Here is a 19,889-nt window from a genome sequence, read left to right as displayed (position 1 = left end):
ATATTTTTTCCTAAGATGTAGTGTGAGAGATGGGAAATTATCAAACCCCTTTACATTTCTGTATGTTAATGTAGTTATGGTTATCAGATTTTTTAAACTGTACAAGTGAAGTGGGTTATCTTGGTTTTGACTAAAAGTTCTCTAAGATACTGTAATCTTGAGGATCAGTAAATATCAGTAATAAATTCTGTAGTGTCATTCATTCTCTGGTGTGACTCTGTTTTTGTGCCAGTACCATGCTGTTTTTATTGTTATTGCTTTGTAATATAGTTTGAAGTCAGGTATTGCCTTGGCTATTCGTGGCTTCCTGTGTTTCCATATAAATTTCACAGTAGATTTTTTGATCTCTTTAATGAATGTCATTGGAATTTTGATGGGAATTGCATTAAACATGTAGATTACTTTGGGAGTGTCAACATTTTGACTATGTTGTTTCTACCAATCCATGAGCATGGGAGATCTCTCCACTTTCTATAGTCTTCCTCCATCTCTTTCTTCAGAAGTGTATAGTTTTCCTTGTAGAGGTCTTTCACATCTTTTGTTAGGTTTACACCTAGGTATTTGATTTTTTTTGAGGCTAATGTAAATGGAATTGGTTTCATACATTCTTTTTCAGTTTGCTCATTGTTAGTGTATAGAAATGCTAATGATTTTTCTGTGTTCATTTTATATCCTGCTACCTTGCTATAGATGATGTCTAGAAGCTTCTGAGTAGTATTCCTTCTATTTGTATTCCTTTTATTCCTTCTTTTTGCCTAATTGCTCTGGCTAGGAATTCCAGTATTATGTTGAATAGGAGTGGAGATAGTGGGCATCCTTGTCTGGTTCCTGATTTTAGAGAGAATGGTTTCAGTTTTTCTCCGTTAAGTATAATGCTGGCTGTAGGTTTGTCATATGGCTTTTATAATGTTGAGGTATTTCCTTCTGTTCCTAGTTTTCTTAGAGCTTTTATCATGAAATGGTGTTGGATCTTATCAAAGGCTTTTTCTGCATCTATTGAGATGATCAAGTGGTTTTTGTCTTTGCTTCTGTTAATGTGGTTTGTTACATTTATTAAATTTCGTGTGTTGAACCACCCCTGCATCCCTGGGATGAAGCCTACTTGGTAGTGGTAAATAATCTTTTTGATGTGTTGTTGAATTCGGTTTGCCATTATTTTGTTGAGGATTTTGGCGTCAGTGTTCATTAAGGAGATTGGCCTATAGTTCTCCTTTCTGGAGGTGTCTTTGCCTGGTTTTGGGATAAGTGTAATACTGGCTTCATAAAATGTGTTTGGCAGTTTTCCTTCCCTTTCTATTTCGTGGAACAGTTTAAGGAGGGTTGGTATCAGTTCTTCTTTAACGGTCTGATAAAATTCAGCAGAGAATCCATCAGGTCTTGGACTTTTCTTTTTGGGGAGACTCTTGATTGCTGCTTCAATTTCATTTTTTGTTATATGTCTGTTCAGGTGTTTAATTTCCTCTTGGTTCAGTTTTGGATGATCGTATGTATCTAGAAATCTGTCCATTTCTTTAAAATTTTCAAATTTATTTGAATATAGGTTCTCAAAGTAGTCTCTGATGATTTCCTGGACTTCCATGGTGTTTCTTGTTATCTCCCCTTTTGCATTCCTGATTCTACTAATTTGGATTTTTTCTAACCTCATTTTAGTCAGGTTTCCCAGGGGTCTATCAATCTTGTTTATTTTTTCAAAGAACCAACTTTTGTTTCATTCATTCTTTGTATGGTTTTTTTTGGTTTCTATTTCATTAATTTCAGCTCTTATTTTTATTATTTCTCTTCTTCTATTTGTTTTGGGATTTGCTTGTTCTTGTTTTTCTAGGAGTTTGAGATGTATCATGAGGTCATTGATTTGGGATCTTTCAGTCTTTTTAATATATGCACTCATGGCTATAAACTTTCCTCTCAGGACTGCCTTAGCTGTGTCCCATAGGTTCCAGTAGGTTGTGTTTTCATTTTCATTAACTTCCAGGAACTTTTAATTTCCTCTTTTATTGCATCGATGATCCGTTCTTCATTAAGTAATGAGTTATTTAGTTTCCAGCTGTTTGCATATTATTTGTCTTTACTTTTGTTGTTGAGTTCTACTTTTACTGCATTGTGATCAGATGGTATGCATGGTATAATTTCGGTTTTTTATATTTGCTGAGACTTGCTTTGTGCCGTAGGATATGATCTATTTTGGAGAAGGTTCAGTGGGCTGCTGAGAAGAATGTATATTGTGTAGAAGTTGAATGAAATGTTCTGTAGACATCAACTAGGTCCATTTGATCTATTGTTTATTTTAGATCTAGGATTTCTTTATTGATTTTTCGTTTGGATGACCTATCTATTGATAATGGGGTGTTAAAGTCTCCCACAACCACTGTGTTGGCGTTTATATATGCTTTTAGGTCTTTCAGGGTATGTTTGATGAAATTGGGTGTGTTGACATTGGGTGCATACAGGTTGATAATTACTATTTCCTTTTGGTCTATTTCCCCTTTTATTAGTATGGAATGTCCTTTATCTTGTTTGATCAATGTTGGTTTGAAGTCTTCTTTGTCAGAGTTAAGTATTGCTACTCCTGCCTGTTTTGGGGGGGCAATTGTCTTGGTAAATCTTCTTCCAGCCTTTCATCCTAAGCCTATGCTTATTTCTGTTGATGAGATGGGTCTCCTGTAAGCAACAAATTGTTGGGGCTTCCTTTTTAATCCAATTCGTCAATTGGTACCTTTTGATGGGTGAATTAAATCCATTAACAATAAACGTTAGTACTGATAGGTATGTGGTGATTCCTGTCATTTAGTTTTCTTAGTTGACTGAAGGTTTGATTGTGTGTAACTAAGTTGAGGTTACACTCTACTGTCTTGCTTTTTCTTTTCCTGTGGTTTGGTGCTGCCTGTCTTTTCATAGTTAAGTTGGGTTTCACTTTTATGTGCAGAATCCCTTGCAGAATCTTCTGTAGTGGTGGTTTTGTGGTCACATATTGTTTTAGTTTCTGCTTATCATGGAAGACTTTTAGTGCTCCATCTATTTTGAATGATAGTTTTGCTGGGTAGAGTATCCTGGGGTTGAAGTTATTTTCATTCAGTGCCGGGAAGATCTCACCTTATGCCCTTCTTGCTTTTAATGTTTCTGTTGAGAAGTCTGCTGTGATTTTCATGGGTTTACCTTTGTATGTTTGTTGTTTTTTCTTTCTTACAGCGTTCAATATTTTTTCCTTAGTTTCTGAACTTGTTGTTTTAATGATGATATGTCGTGGGGTGGTTCTATTTTGATCTGGTCTGTTTGGTGTCCTGGAGGCCTCTTGCATCTGTATGGGAATATCTTTCTCTAGATTTGGGAAATTTTCCGTTATTATTTCGTTGGATATATTACGCATTCCCTTCGCTTGCACCTCTTCTTCTTTGATGCCCATGATTCTCATGTTTGGTCTTTTGATGGAGTCGGTGAGTTCTTGCATTTTCTTTTCACAGGTCTTGAGTTGTTTAATTAATAGTTCTTCAGGTTTTCCTTTAATTACCATTTCATCTTCAAGTTCTGAGATTTGTCTTCTGTTTGTTCCATTCTGCTGGATTGGCCTTCCGTTTTGTTTTGCAGTTCTGTTTTGTTCTTTTTTCTGAGGTTTTCCATATCCTGGGTGGTTTCCTCTTTAATGTTGTCAGTTTTTGTCCTGAGTTCATTTATCTGTTTATTCATCGTGTTCTCTGTTTCACTTTGGTGTTTATACAGTGCTTCTGTGGTTTCCTTTATTTCTTGTTTTCTTTTTCAAATTCTCTATTTTTGTTGTCTTGGAATTTCCTGAGTGTCTCCTGTACATTTTGGTTGACCCTATCCAGTATCATCTCTATAAAATTCTCATTGAGTACCTGTAGTATGTTTTTTTTAAATTATTCTTGTGGGCTTCATTGTGTCCTTTGGCATAGTTTATCTTCATTTTGCTGGAGTCTGGTTCTGAGTATCTGTTTTCTTCATTCCCCTCTGGTTCCTGTACTGATTTTTTGCTGTGTGGAAACTGGTTTCCTTGTTTTTTCTGTCTTCCTGTCATTGTCTTTGGTGTTGTTACTGTCCCTGTACTGTGTGCAATTAAGTATTTTCTAGCTTTCAGTAATATCAATGGTAATATTTAGAATCGAAGTGTGAGCTAGATGGAAAGCAAGAAGTTAAAGAAATGGGAAAAACAAATACACAGACTGGAAGGAGAAAACAGAACAAGGTTTAGACAAGAAGGTTTCAAAGGTATAAACAGGGAGCTTTAGTGTACTAATCGACAGTAAGCTGAATAGGCATTAGAGAGAGGATTGAAAATCAAAACTAAAAAAAATAAAGAATAAAAATAAAAAATAAATGAAAGAAAAATCTACATAGGAAAATATATTAAAATAAAATGAAAAAATAGAAAACTTAAAAAAAACAAAAGACCAAAAAACCTCTAAGTTCAAATGCAGTTCAAATTCAGTCTTAATAATTTTGGTGTCCGTCTCAGTCTCCAGTCCTGGAGTTGGTGCCTCCGATGTTGTTCTGTAGTTGTCTCGTCACAGGGGACGCATAAAGTAGAAGAAAAGTACACACACATGCACAAAAAAAACCCCACCAAGTGTCCCAAGTTCAAATGCAATACAGTTTCAGTAGTAAGTTTTTCAGCTTGCAGGTGTAATTCAGTTGTTCTCTAATCAAAGGTGGGGAGACAAAGAAAAAAGAACGGTATCTGAGGCTGTGGCTTGCCTGCCTACTGCTGTCAGTCTGCTGTAGCTGGCGGCGTTATTTATGCAGATCTCAGGGGTGAGCTTAGCACTCACCTGGCCCTGCAGGCTTTGTTTACTCAGAGTTCTCCTGTGCACGGGCCTCTGCTACAAGCTTTCCCCTTTAGAAGCACACTGGGAAAGGTGACACTGCTCTTGCTTTCTCAGGCCTGCATGTTTATTTACAGTTCACTGGGAAGTGGGTCTTCCCCCCTCTCCTGTGGAGTTTTCCTCCCTCCTCCACTCTCACAAGCTTTCCTGCTCCTGGTTGCTGGGTACACGCCCCCACTCCTGCCAGAGGCTCTCCGGCCTTCCCAGCTTGTTTATTTACAGTCCCAGGAAGGATTCCCTTCCCCCAATCTTCGGTGCTCAGTGTGCCCCACCCTCTTTCCCATGTGTCTTTATTGCTGTTATTGCTTATTACTCAGTTTCTCTTTTTTCCCCAGGTGGAGGTCAGTCTGTCCAGGGGGCTATGCTGCTCTGGCCCAGGCTTGTCTGTGGGAGTACCGCAGTACCGCGAAGCTCACCTGGTCTGCGTCTTCCCAAGCCGTCCTGGTGCCCCCCCCCCTTTTTTATTTTAATTAATTAATTTTTTTTATTCTTATGTGCATACAATGCTTGGGTCATTTCTTCCCCTTGCTCACACCCCCTCCCTTACCACCCACTCTGCCCCCTCCCTCTCCCTGCCACTTCCTCGATTCCTGGCAGAAACTAATTTGCCCTTATATCTAACTTTGTTGAAGAGAGAGTGTAAGCAATAATTGGAAAGAACATGGATTTTTTGCTAGTTCAGATAAGGATAGCTGTACAGGGAGTTGACTCACGTTAATTTCCTGTGCATGTGTGTTACCTTCTAGGTAAATTCTTTTTGATCTAACCTTTTCTCTAGTTCCTGGTCCCCTTCTGTTGGCCTCAGTTGCTTTTAAGACATCTGCTTTAGTTTCTCTGCATTGAGGGCAACAAATGCTAACTAATTTTTTAGGTGTCAGTAAGCTCTATTCTTAATAGCAGTGTTTGACAAATTTTGTTTACTTTTTAATTCAACCATTTTTTATTTTTGATACAGTTTTCCTTATTTTACTAGGTACAAAAGTTGTCGAAGAATGAAGTACTTATGGTGAACATTGGATCCTTGTCTACAGGAGGCAGGGTTAGTGCAGTCAAGGCTGATTTGGGTAAAATAGTTCTCACTAACCCTGTGTGCACTGAAGTAGGAGAAAAAATTGCCCTAAGCAGACGAGTTGAGAAACACTGGCGGTAAGTTTATCAGTTTTGCCAACTGTCTAAAAGAAAACTATTTTTATGTGTGACATAGTTTTTGATTGTCTAAACTCAACTTTTCCTTGAATTTAGTAGTCTTCCATTTTTAATGTCAGGTATATATTTAGTGAGTATTAAGTCTATGTACATTGCTGTTCAACCATTAACCCCATAACTCTTGAGAATTCAAAAATCTTTAAAAAATGAAAATCTGCTCATTAGATAATAACTTCATTCTCCTTACAGTCAACCATTTTCCTTTCTTGTTTCCTCCCTTCCTCCATTCATTCCTGTACGTTAATTTGAACTCAGGGCCTTGTGTTTGCTAGGCAGGCATGCTACCATTTCAGCTACTTTCCTACTCCCTTGCATTTTCTATGTATGAAGTTTATTACACTAATTATGTTTACTTCAAGAAGTAAAGTACAAAATATTTTTTTGCTACAAATGTTTCCATATAAGTACCTCTCCCAAGAATGTCTTTTATTCTTTAGATATATATGCAGGAGTGGAATTGTATTGTTTCATGATTCCAGTTTTAATTTTTTGAAGAACTACTTGCTGTTGTGTATCCATTTTGATTTGTCTCAATGTATTTTCTAATTTTTGTTTGATTTCTTATTTGAGTAATTGTCAAAGGTTTGTGGATTTTGTAGACTTTCTAGTTGCCCTTCTGTTGATTTCTGTTTTCTTCACATTATAATCAGAAGTATAAATGGAAATTGTATGATTTCAGTCATTTAAAATATATTACTTGATTTGTGATTCTACGAACGTTTCATAGTAGAGAATGTTTTGGTGGCACTGGGGTTTGAACTCAGGGCTTCATGCTTGCTTCAGAGGTGCTCTTTCAGTTGGGCCACTCCTCCATCCCTGGAGAATGTTTTGTAGGTACTTGTAAAAAATGTACAACTGCTGTTCATTAGAGTATTTTGATAGAATTTTTTAAATCTAGTTGGTGTCTGATGTTCAGATCTTTTGTTTCATTATGGATTTTGTTTTCTTACTGTTTTATTGATTACAAAAGTTAACATTTAGGTCTCTTGTTGTAGAGGAATTTATTACTGTTATTTTATGTCGCTGTTTCCATCACATACTTAAGAGCTGTATGTTCAGTGTATATTATGTTTGTAATGTTACATGTTCCTGGTAAATTGGCATTACACAAAATTCATTGTCTCGGAGAAATTTTTGTATTAAAGTCTATTTTGTCTGATAGTTGAATAGTTATTGTGCTCTCTTTGACTACTATTTTCAGTAAATACATTTTTCTATGCTTTTTTTTTTTTTGTGGTACTGGAGTTTGAACTCAGGGCCTTGCATTTGCTAGATGGGTGCTCTACAGCCACTCTGTACCCTTGTTTTGTGGTTTTTTTTTTTTTGAGATAGGGTTTCCTGAACTATTTGCTTGAGGCTGGCTTCAAACTGCAATCTTCCTGATCTGTGCCTCTTAAATAACTAGAATTATAGGAGAGAGCCATCAGCACCTACTTCTATCCTTTCATTTTTGATCTCTGTGTTTACATCTAAATTGAGTATCATAAAGTGTATAATTGTTTTCTGTTTTAAGTTTGTTCAGATAATTGTTTTCATTGGGGAATTTAATGCATTGATAGTTAAATCAAGTACTTATATGAAGGCCCTTTCTGTTGCCATTTTGTCATTCTGTATGAGGTATATTATAACTGTTTTTCTCCTTATTTCTTCTTTTACTGTCTTGTTTACCTGATTTTGTTCGTAGATATACTTTGATGTCTTCATCTTCCCTTTTGTGTATATTTTATAAATAACATAGAATGTGATATAATACCTGTGTAACTAAAAGTAGGTATTAAATTTGACACTTTAAAATTTAAATAGTAAGTGTTATATGTAAGCACTTTAAAATTATAAAAACCTATTTTAGAGTGAAAACTTCAAGGGAATGCTGATGTGGCTTGGTGTATGGCGTTTGTGTATCATTTGTGAGGCCCAGAGTTTAAATCTCCAACATTGCAAAAAAAAAAAAGAAAAAGGAAGGTCAATGTCAAATAAAACTTCTTTCACAAAAACTACTCTTTCACTTTTCCCACCCATTATGTTACTGATATATTTTTTTAACATAGATTTATAATTATAATTTATAGTTTTGTTTACAAAAAAATTAAAAGTAGGATTTTAATGATCCTGAATATACTATCTTTTCTATTTCCTATGCATTTACTTTTTCTTTTGTTTTTGTTTTTGTTTCTGTTTTTGTTTTGTCTTGAGATGCTAGGGTTTGAATCCAGGATCCCTCGTACATGCCCTGTAGGCAATCAAACTACTACTTAGCTACATTCTTAGCACTTGGTTTTTTTCTTTTTTTCTTTTTTAAGGAGATGGGGTGTTTATATGTTACCCAGGTTGCCTTTGAACTTGAGTTCCTCGTACCTCACCTCCTTCTGAAGGAGTCCTTTTTTAGCATTTCTCCAGGCAGGCCTACTGATATCGAAACTCCTGTCAGCTTTCATTTATCTGTGAAAATCTTAATTTCTCCTTCATTTTTGCAAGACAGTTTATCAAATAATGAACTCTGTTTCCTTTTCCCCCTGCACCCTTTTTCAGTACTTTAAATATTTCACTGTTCTGCCTTCTGGTTCCTCCTGAAAGAACCAGAAGAACCAAAAGGCAGCAGAGGATCCATTTTATATATGAATCATATTTCTTTTGCTGCTTTAAGAATTTTTCTCTAGTTCCATAATTTGGACAGTAATTATGCGTCTTAACATTGGTTTCTGAGTTTTTTGTGTTTTTAATTCTTTGAGCTTTTTTATATGTGTATATATATATGTATGTATACATATATACATATATATATACATATATACATATATACATATATATGTATACATTCAAATAAGTACCTATTCCTTTTTCTGTCTTTTCCTCAGTAATTCCAATAATTCATGTTGTACAGTTTGATGTATTAAAAGTTCTTTAGGCATTATTCATTTGTCTTTGTGTTTTCCTTTCTTTGTTCCTTGATAATTTCAAATGACTTATCTTTAAGTTTGCTGGTTCTGTCTAGTCAGGCTTTCCATAAGGCCTTATAGTAAAAATTTCAACTCAGCCAGTATATTTTTATCTCCAGAATATCTTTTATGTATATATAACTATATATGCAGAATGTATATACATTAATTTGTATATGTAACTATATAATATACAATTATAACATAAAACATTGTATTTAATATAAAATTACAATGTGTGATTATATTGTAATTGTATACATTATATGTAATACATAATTCTGTGTGTATAGTGTGTTATATTATTTCTGTCTCGATATTATTTTGCTCATTATTGATAATACTGTTTTGTTTTATTTTTAATTTTTGGTTACATGATCTCCTTTAATCTTAGAGCACTCTTACGAGAATTCTTTTATATTCTCTGAGTCCTGTGTTTCTGGAAATTTATTTTTGGTTTGCTTTGGTTTCTGGAAATTTATTCTATTTATATAAGTGGATTTTATTTCTCTGTTTATTTTTATGCTTGCAGTTTTTGTTATAAGGAGAAGCTGCTTCTGCTAGTCATTACAAGTCTGGCTTTGTGCAAAGAATTTCAGTAATTAAGCATGCATGACATGACTTCATTTCTTTTATTATTCATATGTGCATACAAGGCTTGGTTCATTCATTTTCAGTATCCTTGTTTTTTTTTAAGTTTTATTGTTTTATTATTCATATGTGCATACAAGGCTTGGTTCATTTCTCCCCCCTGCCCCCACCCCCTCCCTTACCACCCACTCCGCCCCCTCCCTCTCCCCCCCCCCAAAACCCAGCAGAAACTATTTTGCTCTTATTTCTAATTTTGTTGTAGACAGAGTATAAGCAATAATAGGAAGGAACAAGGGTTTTTGCTGGTTGAGATAAGGATAGCTATACAGGGCATTGACTCACATTGATTTCCTGTGCGTGGGTGTTACCTTCTAGGTTAATTCTTTTTGATCTAACCTTTTCTCTAGTACCTGGTCCCCTTTTCCTATTGGCCTCAGTTGCTTTAAGTTATCTGCTTTAGTTTCTCTGCGTTAAGGGCAACAAATGCTAGCTAGTTTTTTAGGTGTCTTACCTATCCTCACCCCTCCCTTGTGTGCTCTCGCTTTTATCATGTGCTCATAGTCCAGTCCCCTTGTTGTGTTTGCCCTTGATCTAATGTCCACATATGAGGCAGAACATACGATTTTTGGTTTTTTGAGCCAGGCTAACCTCACTCAGAATGATGTTCTCCAATTCCATCCATTTACAAGCAAATGATAACATTTTGTTGTTCTTCATGGCTGCATAAAATTCCATTGTGTATAGATACCACATTTTCTTGATCCATTCGTCAGTAGTTGGGCATCTTGGCTGTTTCCATAACTTTGCTATTGCGAATAGTGCTGCATGTATGATGTTCTTAAGCCAGAAGTCTTTGACTCTAGCCACAGGATCTCTGTAGCTCTCATGTTTGCAGTTGTGCCACTGCCTTTAGTAGCCTTCAGTGTGATATCTGAACTCTGCCATAGCTCTTGTCAGAGCACTAAGTCAAACAATGCAGAAATTAGTGCTTTGGGCATTACCCAGCCAATCCAAAATTTTGAAAATGAATTCACACTCTTGTATCTCAAGAGAGGTTGAGGATTGCTTGACTTCCATTGTATACCTCACACCTAGGAAGTGGTGGAGATCCCTCTCCAGGAAAGGTAAAGAAAATGCCACGATATTCCTACCATTTTGAGTGGGGTTTTTTTCCTTACTTGGGCACTTGGTAGGTTGCTATAGATTTTTGAAGTTCATAAATTTCCCACAAAGCTACTTTAGTTGGTTTACTGTTGGTTATTTGATATTTCTGAAGAGGGAACAAAGTCTGAGATACTTTTAACTTTTCCAATTTGCTGACTTCTCCTCCCTCATAAGCTTTAGAATTGTATCTTTTATCTGTTGTTAGTTTTGTTTTGTTTTGCTAAATGACCCACACAGCCTAGACTAGAGCAGATTTTGAAGGTCTCTCTCCCTTTAAGAATAACCTGAGACTGCCAGAGTGGTTCAAGTTGTAAGTGCCTTCTTACCAAGTGTGAAATTTTGAGTTCCAATCCCAAATGCCATTCAAAAAATAAAAAAGGTAATCTTTGTCCTAGGATTCCATTTCTATCACTCACTTCCCATGTGCCCTAAAGACTAATCTGGTTGTGGAAAGTAATGATCTTCTATTTCTTTACTTACTTTATTTTCCTTTGAAACTATTATATCTTCCGGGGTATTCTCAAAGTGAAGAAAGCACTTCACATTTTTCAAGCAGAAAGGAATGGATTAAAATTTTAAAATTAGGTTAGAGTATTTTGTGGATGGCATGATTCTTTAAATCTAGTTGGCATGTTCTTACTTATTCTGTGTAGGTACACATAATGTTTTAGAAGAATATGATTATATGAATTGCAGCAGCTTTTTTTTTTTTTTTTTTATATTTGTTTTGCAAAGGATTACAGGGCCTTAGGAATATTAGGCAAGAGCTCTATCTCTCCAGCTCATTTGCTTTTCTTATTTATGCTGGACAGAATGCGTGTATAAAGCTGTAGCAATCTAAGGAGGTAATAGGGGCTTTTATTTTAGGGGAGCATATTTGAATTTAAAATTGGGCAAATAAAACCAATTATGTCATGATTATTTGTCAGTGCTAATGAGATGGATTTAAAATTTATGACTTCTTCTATTTTCATTTTTCAGTTTAATTGGTTGGGGCCAGATAAGAAGAGGAGTCACCATCAAGCCAACAGTAGATGATGAATGAAGAATCACATTTAATAATACATCTGGATGAAGCCAGAATTTCTCTTAGGAACACTAGGAATATATTTTTAAAGCAAAACTAGAGAATTTTACAGCTCATTACATTAGTAGAAGCTGTCAGTCAGATCATTCTCATTTTTGTTAGGAAAATTTAATGTCTACTATTTAAATAGTATGGCCTCTAGTAAATACCAAGTTTGATGTGTTGATGGATTTAATCTTCATTTTAGCAGACATGATTATTGCTAAAAATTTTCATGATTTACCAAATAGCTTTGAAATGAAAATGGATGTTAAAACCAGCTTTTGCTGTATTGCACATATAACTGAACTTGCATGAAATAAAATTTTTCTTCTTGTTTTTTCATGCTTTGTTTTTGAACATTGCCAGACTTGCAGGACTACTGTACCAGTAGAACTTGAGGCTCCATTTTGCCTCATATTTTGTGGTGTTTTATCTTTAAGATGAAAAGCATTACTTGGTTTAAATAATACTGTATTTTGAGCATGAGAGCTCATTTACATGAACAAACTTTTTGGGAACTTTGCTTATTCTGTTCTTCGGAAGTTCAATATAATTCTATTACCCTTTTTCTGAGTGTCCTGCACTTGCATCTCATTGATGAATTCTAAAGTCCAACAGTCTTCCCTATTGCAGACATTTTTACACCGTAAGCTTCTAAATAAGTAAGGATGTTTTCAGGCCTTATTTTACATTTTATCTTAAAATGTAGTGCTATTATATAATTGATAGATTTTTTTTTAATACTAAGATTTTCTTGTATCAATTAAAGGTATTTTTGTCTCTTCTTACAGTTATTTGGATTATTAAGAGTTGAAACAATAGACATAGAAGGCAAAAAGCAATAGTTACAGAAGTTAAAGCTATAGAAGACTGATAAATAAGCAACATTACAATTATATTTATTTTTTTTAGTCTGCAAATATTGCTTGATTATGGATTCACAATTGACTTATTTGGTAATACGACATAGATTTAAAGTATTAGATGAATATTTTGAAATATTGATTACATTATGAAAATAATCTATTAACATTAACAGTGAAGGCTTTTGGGGGTCTTAGGGATCACATATTTCTTTAATGTTACCAAACAATTATGCATGTAATTTTAATAGGAGTTCATAAATATCCTATTAAGGATACATATAATTAATCATTTCATAATGTATTCATACAGAAAAGAACACATTTTATAGTATAAATGCAGTTGTTCCTTTCTTTTTTACAAAAGAATTCCAGCAATCCTATCTGTTCCTGAAAGCACTACTACTGTTATTAAGTATATTGAGAATTTACCTTATTCTTGTCACTCTTGTCTTACTGATGTATAGTACTTTGTCCAAAAAACCCAATGAACTAGGGATCATTATTTTTGTTTTATCTTGATGAAACTTAGGCCCAAATTGTAGGAAATTTTTCCTACTCTTACAACTAGTAGGTAACAGAACTGGAGTTGAAGAGCTGCCTTACTTTCTCAGGACTTTGAGGGTTTTTTTTGTTGTTTATTTATTTGCATGTGCTACATTGTTTGGTTCATTTCTTCACCCTTCCCCCCTCCCTCATTCTTTCCCCCCACACCCCACTCTTACCCTCCTCCCCTCCACAGTTTCAGGCAGGTCCCATTTGCCCTTATCACTGATTTTGTTGAAGAAAGGACATATGCATAATAAGAAAGACAAAGTGTTTTGGTAGTTGAGTTAAGGATAGTTGTACAGAAAGATTCCTACTTTTGCTTTCATGTACCCATATGTTACAACCCATGTTGCTTTAACTCTAACTGATCTTTGCCTTGGTTCCTGATCCCCTGTTCTTGATAACCTGTCCTTTAAGCTTTCTGTATTAGTTCTGATGGAGCAGGCACATCAAACGCGTTCATGTTTTGGGTTTCCTACCTATTCCTATATCTCCTGTATGTGCTCTTCCCTTGTCATGTGATGCAAGGCCAGCAGCATTGCTGCATTTGCCCTAGATCTAAAGTCCGCTTATGAGGGAGAACATATGATTTTTGGTTTTCTGGGCCTGGCTGACCTCATTCTGAATGATGTTCTCCAGTTCTGTCCATTTACCTCAAGTGATAAGATTTCATTTTTCTTCATGGCTGAATAAGATTCCTTTGTGTACAAGTACCACATTTTTTGATTCATTCACAAGCAGTGTGGCATTTTGGCTGTTTCCATAACTTGGCTATTGTGAATAGTGCTGCAATAAACATGGGTATGCAGATGCCTCTGGAGTAACCTGTGTTGCATTTCTTTGGGTATATCCCCAGGTGTGGGATAGTTGGATCATATGGCAGTTCTATGTTTAGATTTTTAGTAAGTCTCCAAATTTTTTTCCAGAGTGGTTGCACCAGCTTGCATTCCCACCAGCAGTGGAGTAGGGTTCATTTTATTCCACATCCTTGCCAGCACTTAGGGGTGGTGTTTTGGATGATGGCTATTCTAATAGGGGTGAGGTGGAATCTTAGTGTGGTTTTGATTTGCATTTTCAGGACTTCGAGTTCTTGAGAGCAATGTTTTATATGACCTAGACGGTTAAAGGTTTGTACTTTTTTCTTTGCATGACTTATTGATAGCTCCTCTATATAAAGGAAAATCATTCTTGTTTCTTTCCTTCCCCTCCCAACCCCCACCCGCTCAGACTGGCCTTAAACTCAGATTCTCCTGCCTTAGCCTCCCAAGTGCTGGGATAATAGATGTGTGCCATGATACCAACTGGAAATGGTGAAAATAGTGTTTTGAAAGATACCTTGTGTTTGTCTTTGGTGCCTCATTTCCGGTATAGCTAAAAGCAGTGTTTAAAGTTCAGCTGTATACCACTTAGAAATGACCCTAAGATAGTTTAATCAGCGTGACTGTGATTTCATGTAGTAGTGAAAAATAAGTAATAGATAAAAGGTACTGATATTTATTTGGCTTCCTAGCATGCAATGTATTTTACCAAAAGAGCCCTATGTATTTTGTTTGGGTTTTATATGTTACAAACATAAAAATCTAAAATGATACAGATTTCATATCTGGTAAGGGTAAGAGTGAAGTTGAAAAATAACACTTACTAGCCACACTCACACTGGAGTTGAAAACTAAAAAATGCATATTTTAATACATGCATTTTTTTATGCTGAATGTGCCTAAGATCTATTTAACAGTTGTATTCTTTTACAGACTAAACTTGCGGTTTGTACAGACATTAATTGAATATTCTTAAATTATCCAACAGAGAGGGATAGAAATATTTTCTTCCTATAAAAAATGTATGTTTGTGAATGTAATACAGTCTACATACAAAATTTGATGTACAGTTGTCTTTTGGTATCCCTACGGACTTGGTTTCAAAATGCGTACACATTTAACATACATGTTCCAGAATTTGTGAATGGTTAAATTTCATGTGATAATATGGCATATACTATTTACATATAGCCTGTTTGCATTTCCCTTTACTCTCTGTCTCCTTCACATACTGCCCCCTCCTTGTGTTTTTTGTTTTTTTGAGTCGGAGTCTCATGATACAGTCCAGTCTGGCCAGGAAGCTACAGTGCAGCCAGGCTAGCTTAGAAACTGAGATCCCCTTTTTTCCACTTTCAGAAAACTGGGATTATAGGCATTTTTTACCATGTCTGGTCTACCATGCATATTTTGTTTTGACATTCAGTACTGGAGTTGAACTCAGAGCCTTATACTTGGTACATTTGTGTTTTCCTTGTAGACCCACATGCCCACCCTTTTTGCTTTAGTATTTTTCTGATAGTGTTGTTTTTACCCCTAACCAGATCAAACTACCATAGTCCTACCTCATCTCCCACATAGCTGGGATCACAAGTGTTTGCCACTATACCTCCTTTGTTCTTTGAAATAGGCTCTTGTTGACTTTTTTTCCCAGGCTTCTGTCAAACCATACTCTTCACCATCTCTGCCAACAGGGTAGCTAGAATTATACCTAGAGGCTACTGACTAGATAATTAAAAAAACTTTTTTTCAGTCTTATGATTGGTTTAGTTTGGATACAGAAAATACAGAGAGGGCTAAGTACATTAATTGGAGGAAAAGGATCAGGAGTAATGTTTGTAAGTTAAATGATTATAGTGATTAAACTTAGGTTAAATTTCTGCTTTAAGAATTTTTTTCAGGTGATTGTTTTTTAAATGCAATTAATTATTTGCTGTTACCTAGCATTTTATTGCTGGAATAACAGCAGTATTACTGCCTTTTTGGAATTTGTTAGCATTTTTTGAGGGATGCTAAACTGTCTTAGTCTTGTTTGAATATGAGGGTTATGCTGACTTTGTAGACTAGGTAGAGGAGCTGTCAACAATTTGAATAAGTTTATTTGCAGTTAGCATTATTTCCTGCTTAACCTATTTAGAAGAATTCATGAGTGAAGGCATCTGAACCTTGTGGTTTTGAAGGGTTCTCCTCCTTTTTGTTCTTTAATGAGTGTGTGTATATTTGTGTGTATGCACACTCTACCTTGCCCTCTTGTGGAAATGGTTTGAGTTTAACGTCTTTCAAAAATGTGCCTATTTCTTGTAAGTTGTGAATTGTGGTAGTTGTTTATGATATTCTTTCATTCTACCTTTGATATCAGATTGTAGTGATGTAACCTGTTTCACTGTTGGTATTAGTAATTTGTATCTTTAATTTTTTTTTAGTGCTTCATTCCTTTTATTGCTTAATAATGTGTCTTGTTATAGTTATGCCACATTGTTTGATTCATTTATCATTTTGTGGACGTGTGGGTTGATTTTCCTTGTAAGTTACTGTCAGTAATTCTTGCTATATTTATATACATATCTGAGTGGATTGGTATTTTAATATCTTGAATAGGTATGCAGAAGTGGAAATCCTTAGACATACGGTTATTATATATAGTCATTTCAGGAACTGCCAGACTATGTAATTCTGCTGTATCATTTTATACTCCAGCAGTTTATGAAAATATTGATTTCTCTTTATCCTTTCTTACATTTTTTTGATCTGATGTTTGTGATACACCTTTGGTTCTAGTTTTCCTTTTCTTAATTAGCAATAATATCAAGTATTTTTAATATGCCTGTTGATCATGGGTATGTCTTTGGGAACTAGATTTCTTTCACATTGTTTTTAAATTGTTTTAATGAATTGTCATTTCAAATGTATGATTTGCAAATATTTTCTTCCACTCTAAAGGATGATTTCACTTTATTTTTTATTTTTAAATTTTACTACTGAGTTATCTTACATTAATATGAGGAAATTTCATTGTGATAATTCTGTTCATGCATACAGTTTCACCTCTAATATATTTACATTCCTTTTTTTCCTCTACCCACCTTTTTCAAACAGTGTTGGATGGGGTTCACTTTGTTTTCTTCATATGTACATATGTTGCATACTTGAATAGCTTTTACCCTTGAATACTCTTTGCCCCTCTCCCTTCCTGGTGGCCTTTCTCCACAGTCTTCTAAATGCATTCATGTCCCATTATTATTATTATTATTAATACTAGCCTTCATAATTTTAGGTCGAGATTCCACAAATAAGGAGAAACATACTATATTTGTCCTTTTGAACTTGGCTTACCTTGCTCAGCATAATGATCTATTTCATCCAGTTTTCTCAAATGATATAATTCATCTTTTTTTTTTAAACTGAGTATTACTCTGTGTGTGTGTGTTTGTGTATTTATTGGTTTTTGTTCACCTTACCTGTTTTTCAAGTTTGACTTTTGTGAAGAGAGCTGTAATAAACATGGGTTGCAAGTGTCTTTTTTATATTACTTTAACTCTTTCAGATATATACTCATGAGTGGTATGGTGGGTCATAAGGTAAGTCTACTTTTAGTTTTTTGAGGACTTTCCATTCTGGTTTCCATAGGAGTCACACCATTTTATATATAAGTATATATATATTTCCACCAAACTGTGTCTGATGTTTTTCCCGCTTCCCCCATCCCCGTTAGCATTTGTTTTTCATTATCTTGATGAATGCCAATCTGATGGGTTAAGATACAGAATGTTTAGTGTAGTTTTGATTTATATTTCCTTTGTCGCTAAGGAATTTGATCATTGTTTTGTGTATTTATTAGCCATTTGTTCTGAGAACTGTCTATTCAGGTTGTTTGCTAGGTTATTGATTGAATTATTTATTCTTTTGCTATTTATAGTTCTTCAACTCTTTATGTGTTAGTAGATACTAATCCCTTATGTGTTGAGTAGCTGGTGAAAATTTTCTCCCATTCTGTGTTTCTGGATTCTGGTAACTTTGTTTATTAAAGATGTCATTTTCTTTATATTTTTTTGGTGGCGCTGGGGTTTGAACTTGGGGTCTCACACTTGTGAGACTGGGCTCTTACTGCTTGAGCCAATTTGCTACGCCTGTGGTAAGTTTCTTTTGATGTGCAGAAACTTTGAAACTTTCCCATTTGTCATTTGTTGGTCTTATTTCCTGCACAACTGGAGTCCTGTTCAGAAAATAATTACCTAGACCTATATGTGTGTGTGTGTTTATGTTTTACCTCAAAATGAGGGCTTCATACATGGTAGGTTAGCACTCTTATCAATGTACTACACTTACGCTTCATCTTAGCTGTTTTTAATTGTACTGAACAGTTTTAAATATTAATGATAATTGTGTCGCCATTTTTTCAGCTTCTATTTCCACATCTCATTTTTTGTCACACAACAAACTTAAGAAAAATAAATTTTTTTGGTGGTCCTAGAGTTTGAACTCAGGACCTTGAGCTTGCTAGGATGGTGCTCTCTACCATCTGAGCCACAACTCTAGTTTAAAATATGATTTTAGATACTTTAAACCTTGTTGAACATTATTAGTTTGGGTTTTTTTTCCTCTCCTTATTTTATCATTTTTATATTTTATCATTTTTTTATTTATTTAATATGTGCTTCCTCCCCATTTCAGAGCAGAACTTGTTCAGCTCTCTTCTCCGAGTATGTTGAAGAGAAAACATCAGAGACAGTAAGAAAAGACGTAATTTTTGCTAGTTCGGGATAAAGATAACAGTTTCCTAGCATTGCTTCCATACACATTGGTTTGTCTCTGTCACACATGTTTGCTGCTTCCTGGTCCCCTTCCCATAGTGGGCTCTGCAAATTTAAGAGTGCTTTATTCACTCCTCAACAGGGAGTACATCAGCCACATTCAAGTTTAGGTTTCCTTCCCTTTTCCTCTTTTTCCCATGGGTGTATTCGCCTTAGTGTGTGACCCACATCTAATAATGTTACTGCATTTGTTTTAGGTCTGTAATCCTTATATGAGGGAGAACATGTGATTGTGGCCTTCTGAGCCTGACTAACTTCACTTAAGATGATGCTTTGAATTTCCATCCATTTACTTGCAAATGACAAAATTTCATTCTTTTTGGCTGAGTAAAATTCAGTTGTGTATAAATACTACATTTTCTTCATCCATTTGTCAGTTGTGGGGTGTCTTGGCTGTTTCCAATAGCTTATCTAATATAAATAGTGCTGAAATAATCATGGGCTTTTGTAATAACTTGCATCCCATTCCTTCAGGTATATCCTGAGGAGTGGTATTGGTGGATCATATGACAGATCAATATTCAGTTTTTAAAGAAGCCACCATACTTTTTTCTAAAGTGGTTATAGTAGCTCACCAGCAGTATATGAATGTTCCTTTTTCCCTGCATTCTTGCCAGCATTTGTTGTTGGTGTTCTTGTTGATAGCCGCTCTAATCCGTAAGGTAGAATCTCAGTGTGGTTTCGATTTGCATTTCCTTATGACCAGGGATGGTAAGCATTTTTTCATATGTTTTTTTGACCATCTGGATTTCTTCTTTAGAAAAAGTTTTGTTAAGTTCAGTTGCCCACAACTTTATTGGTTCATTAATTTAAGGGGAGTTTAATTTTTTGAGCTGTCTGTATATTCTGGTTATCAGTATAGATAACCAGATCTGTACTGATCTGATTGTATCAGTACAGATACAATCAGATGTATAAATAGCAGATATTTTTTCCCACACTGTAAATGGTCTCTTTAATTTAGAGACCACTTCTTTTGTTGTGCAGAAACTTTTTAATTTCATGTTGTCCCATTTTCCATCCTTTTTCTTAGTTGCTGGGCTGTTGGAG

At 35.1% G+C, this 19,889-nt stretch overlaps 1 protein-coding gene across 14 annotated transcripts in view; it reads left to right on the top strand.

The window, feature by feature from the left end:
• The window catches only part of LOC109699307 (eukaryotic translation initiation factor 2 subunit 3), an 81,419-nt gene that overhangs the window by 16,456 nt on the left and 45,074 nt on the right, over positions 1-19,889 (top strand). For 3 of the 14 annotated variants that reach the window (XM_074063481.1, XM_074063482.1, XM_074063479.1), the window contains one exon: positions 5,809-5,981. The exons of the other annotated variants lie outside the window; for them this stretch is intronic. In XM_074063481.1, coding sequence (XP_073919582.1) covers positions 5,809-5,981 — 173 coding nt within the window. The remainder of the gene's footprint in view (positions 1-5,808; positions 5,982-19,889) is intronic. 14 annotated transcript variants of the gene reach the window in all.

This window comes from Castor canadensis, chromosome X (assembly GCF_047511655.1).
Source record: "Castor canadensis chromosome X, mCasCan1.hap1v2, whole genome shotgun sequence".
In the NCBI taxonomy this organism is placed as follows: domain Eukaryota; kingdom Metazoa; phylum Chordata; class Mammalia; order Rodentia; family Castoridae; genus Castor; species Castor canadensis.
The sequence above is the reverse complement of the archived record's forward strand: the minus strand, read 5'-3'. Positions and strand labels throughout refer to the sequence as shown.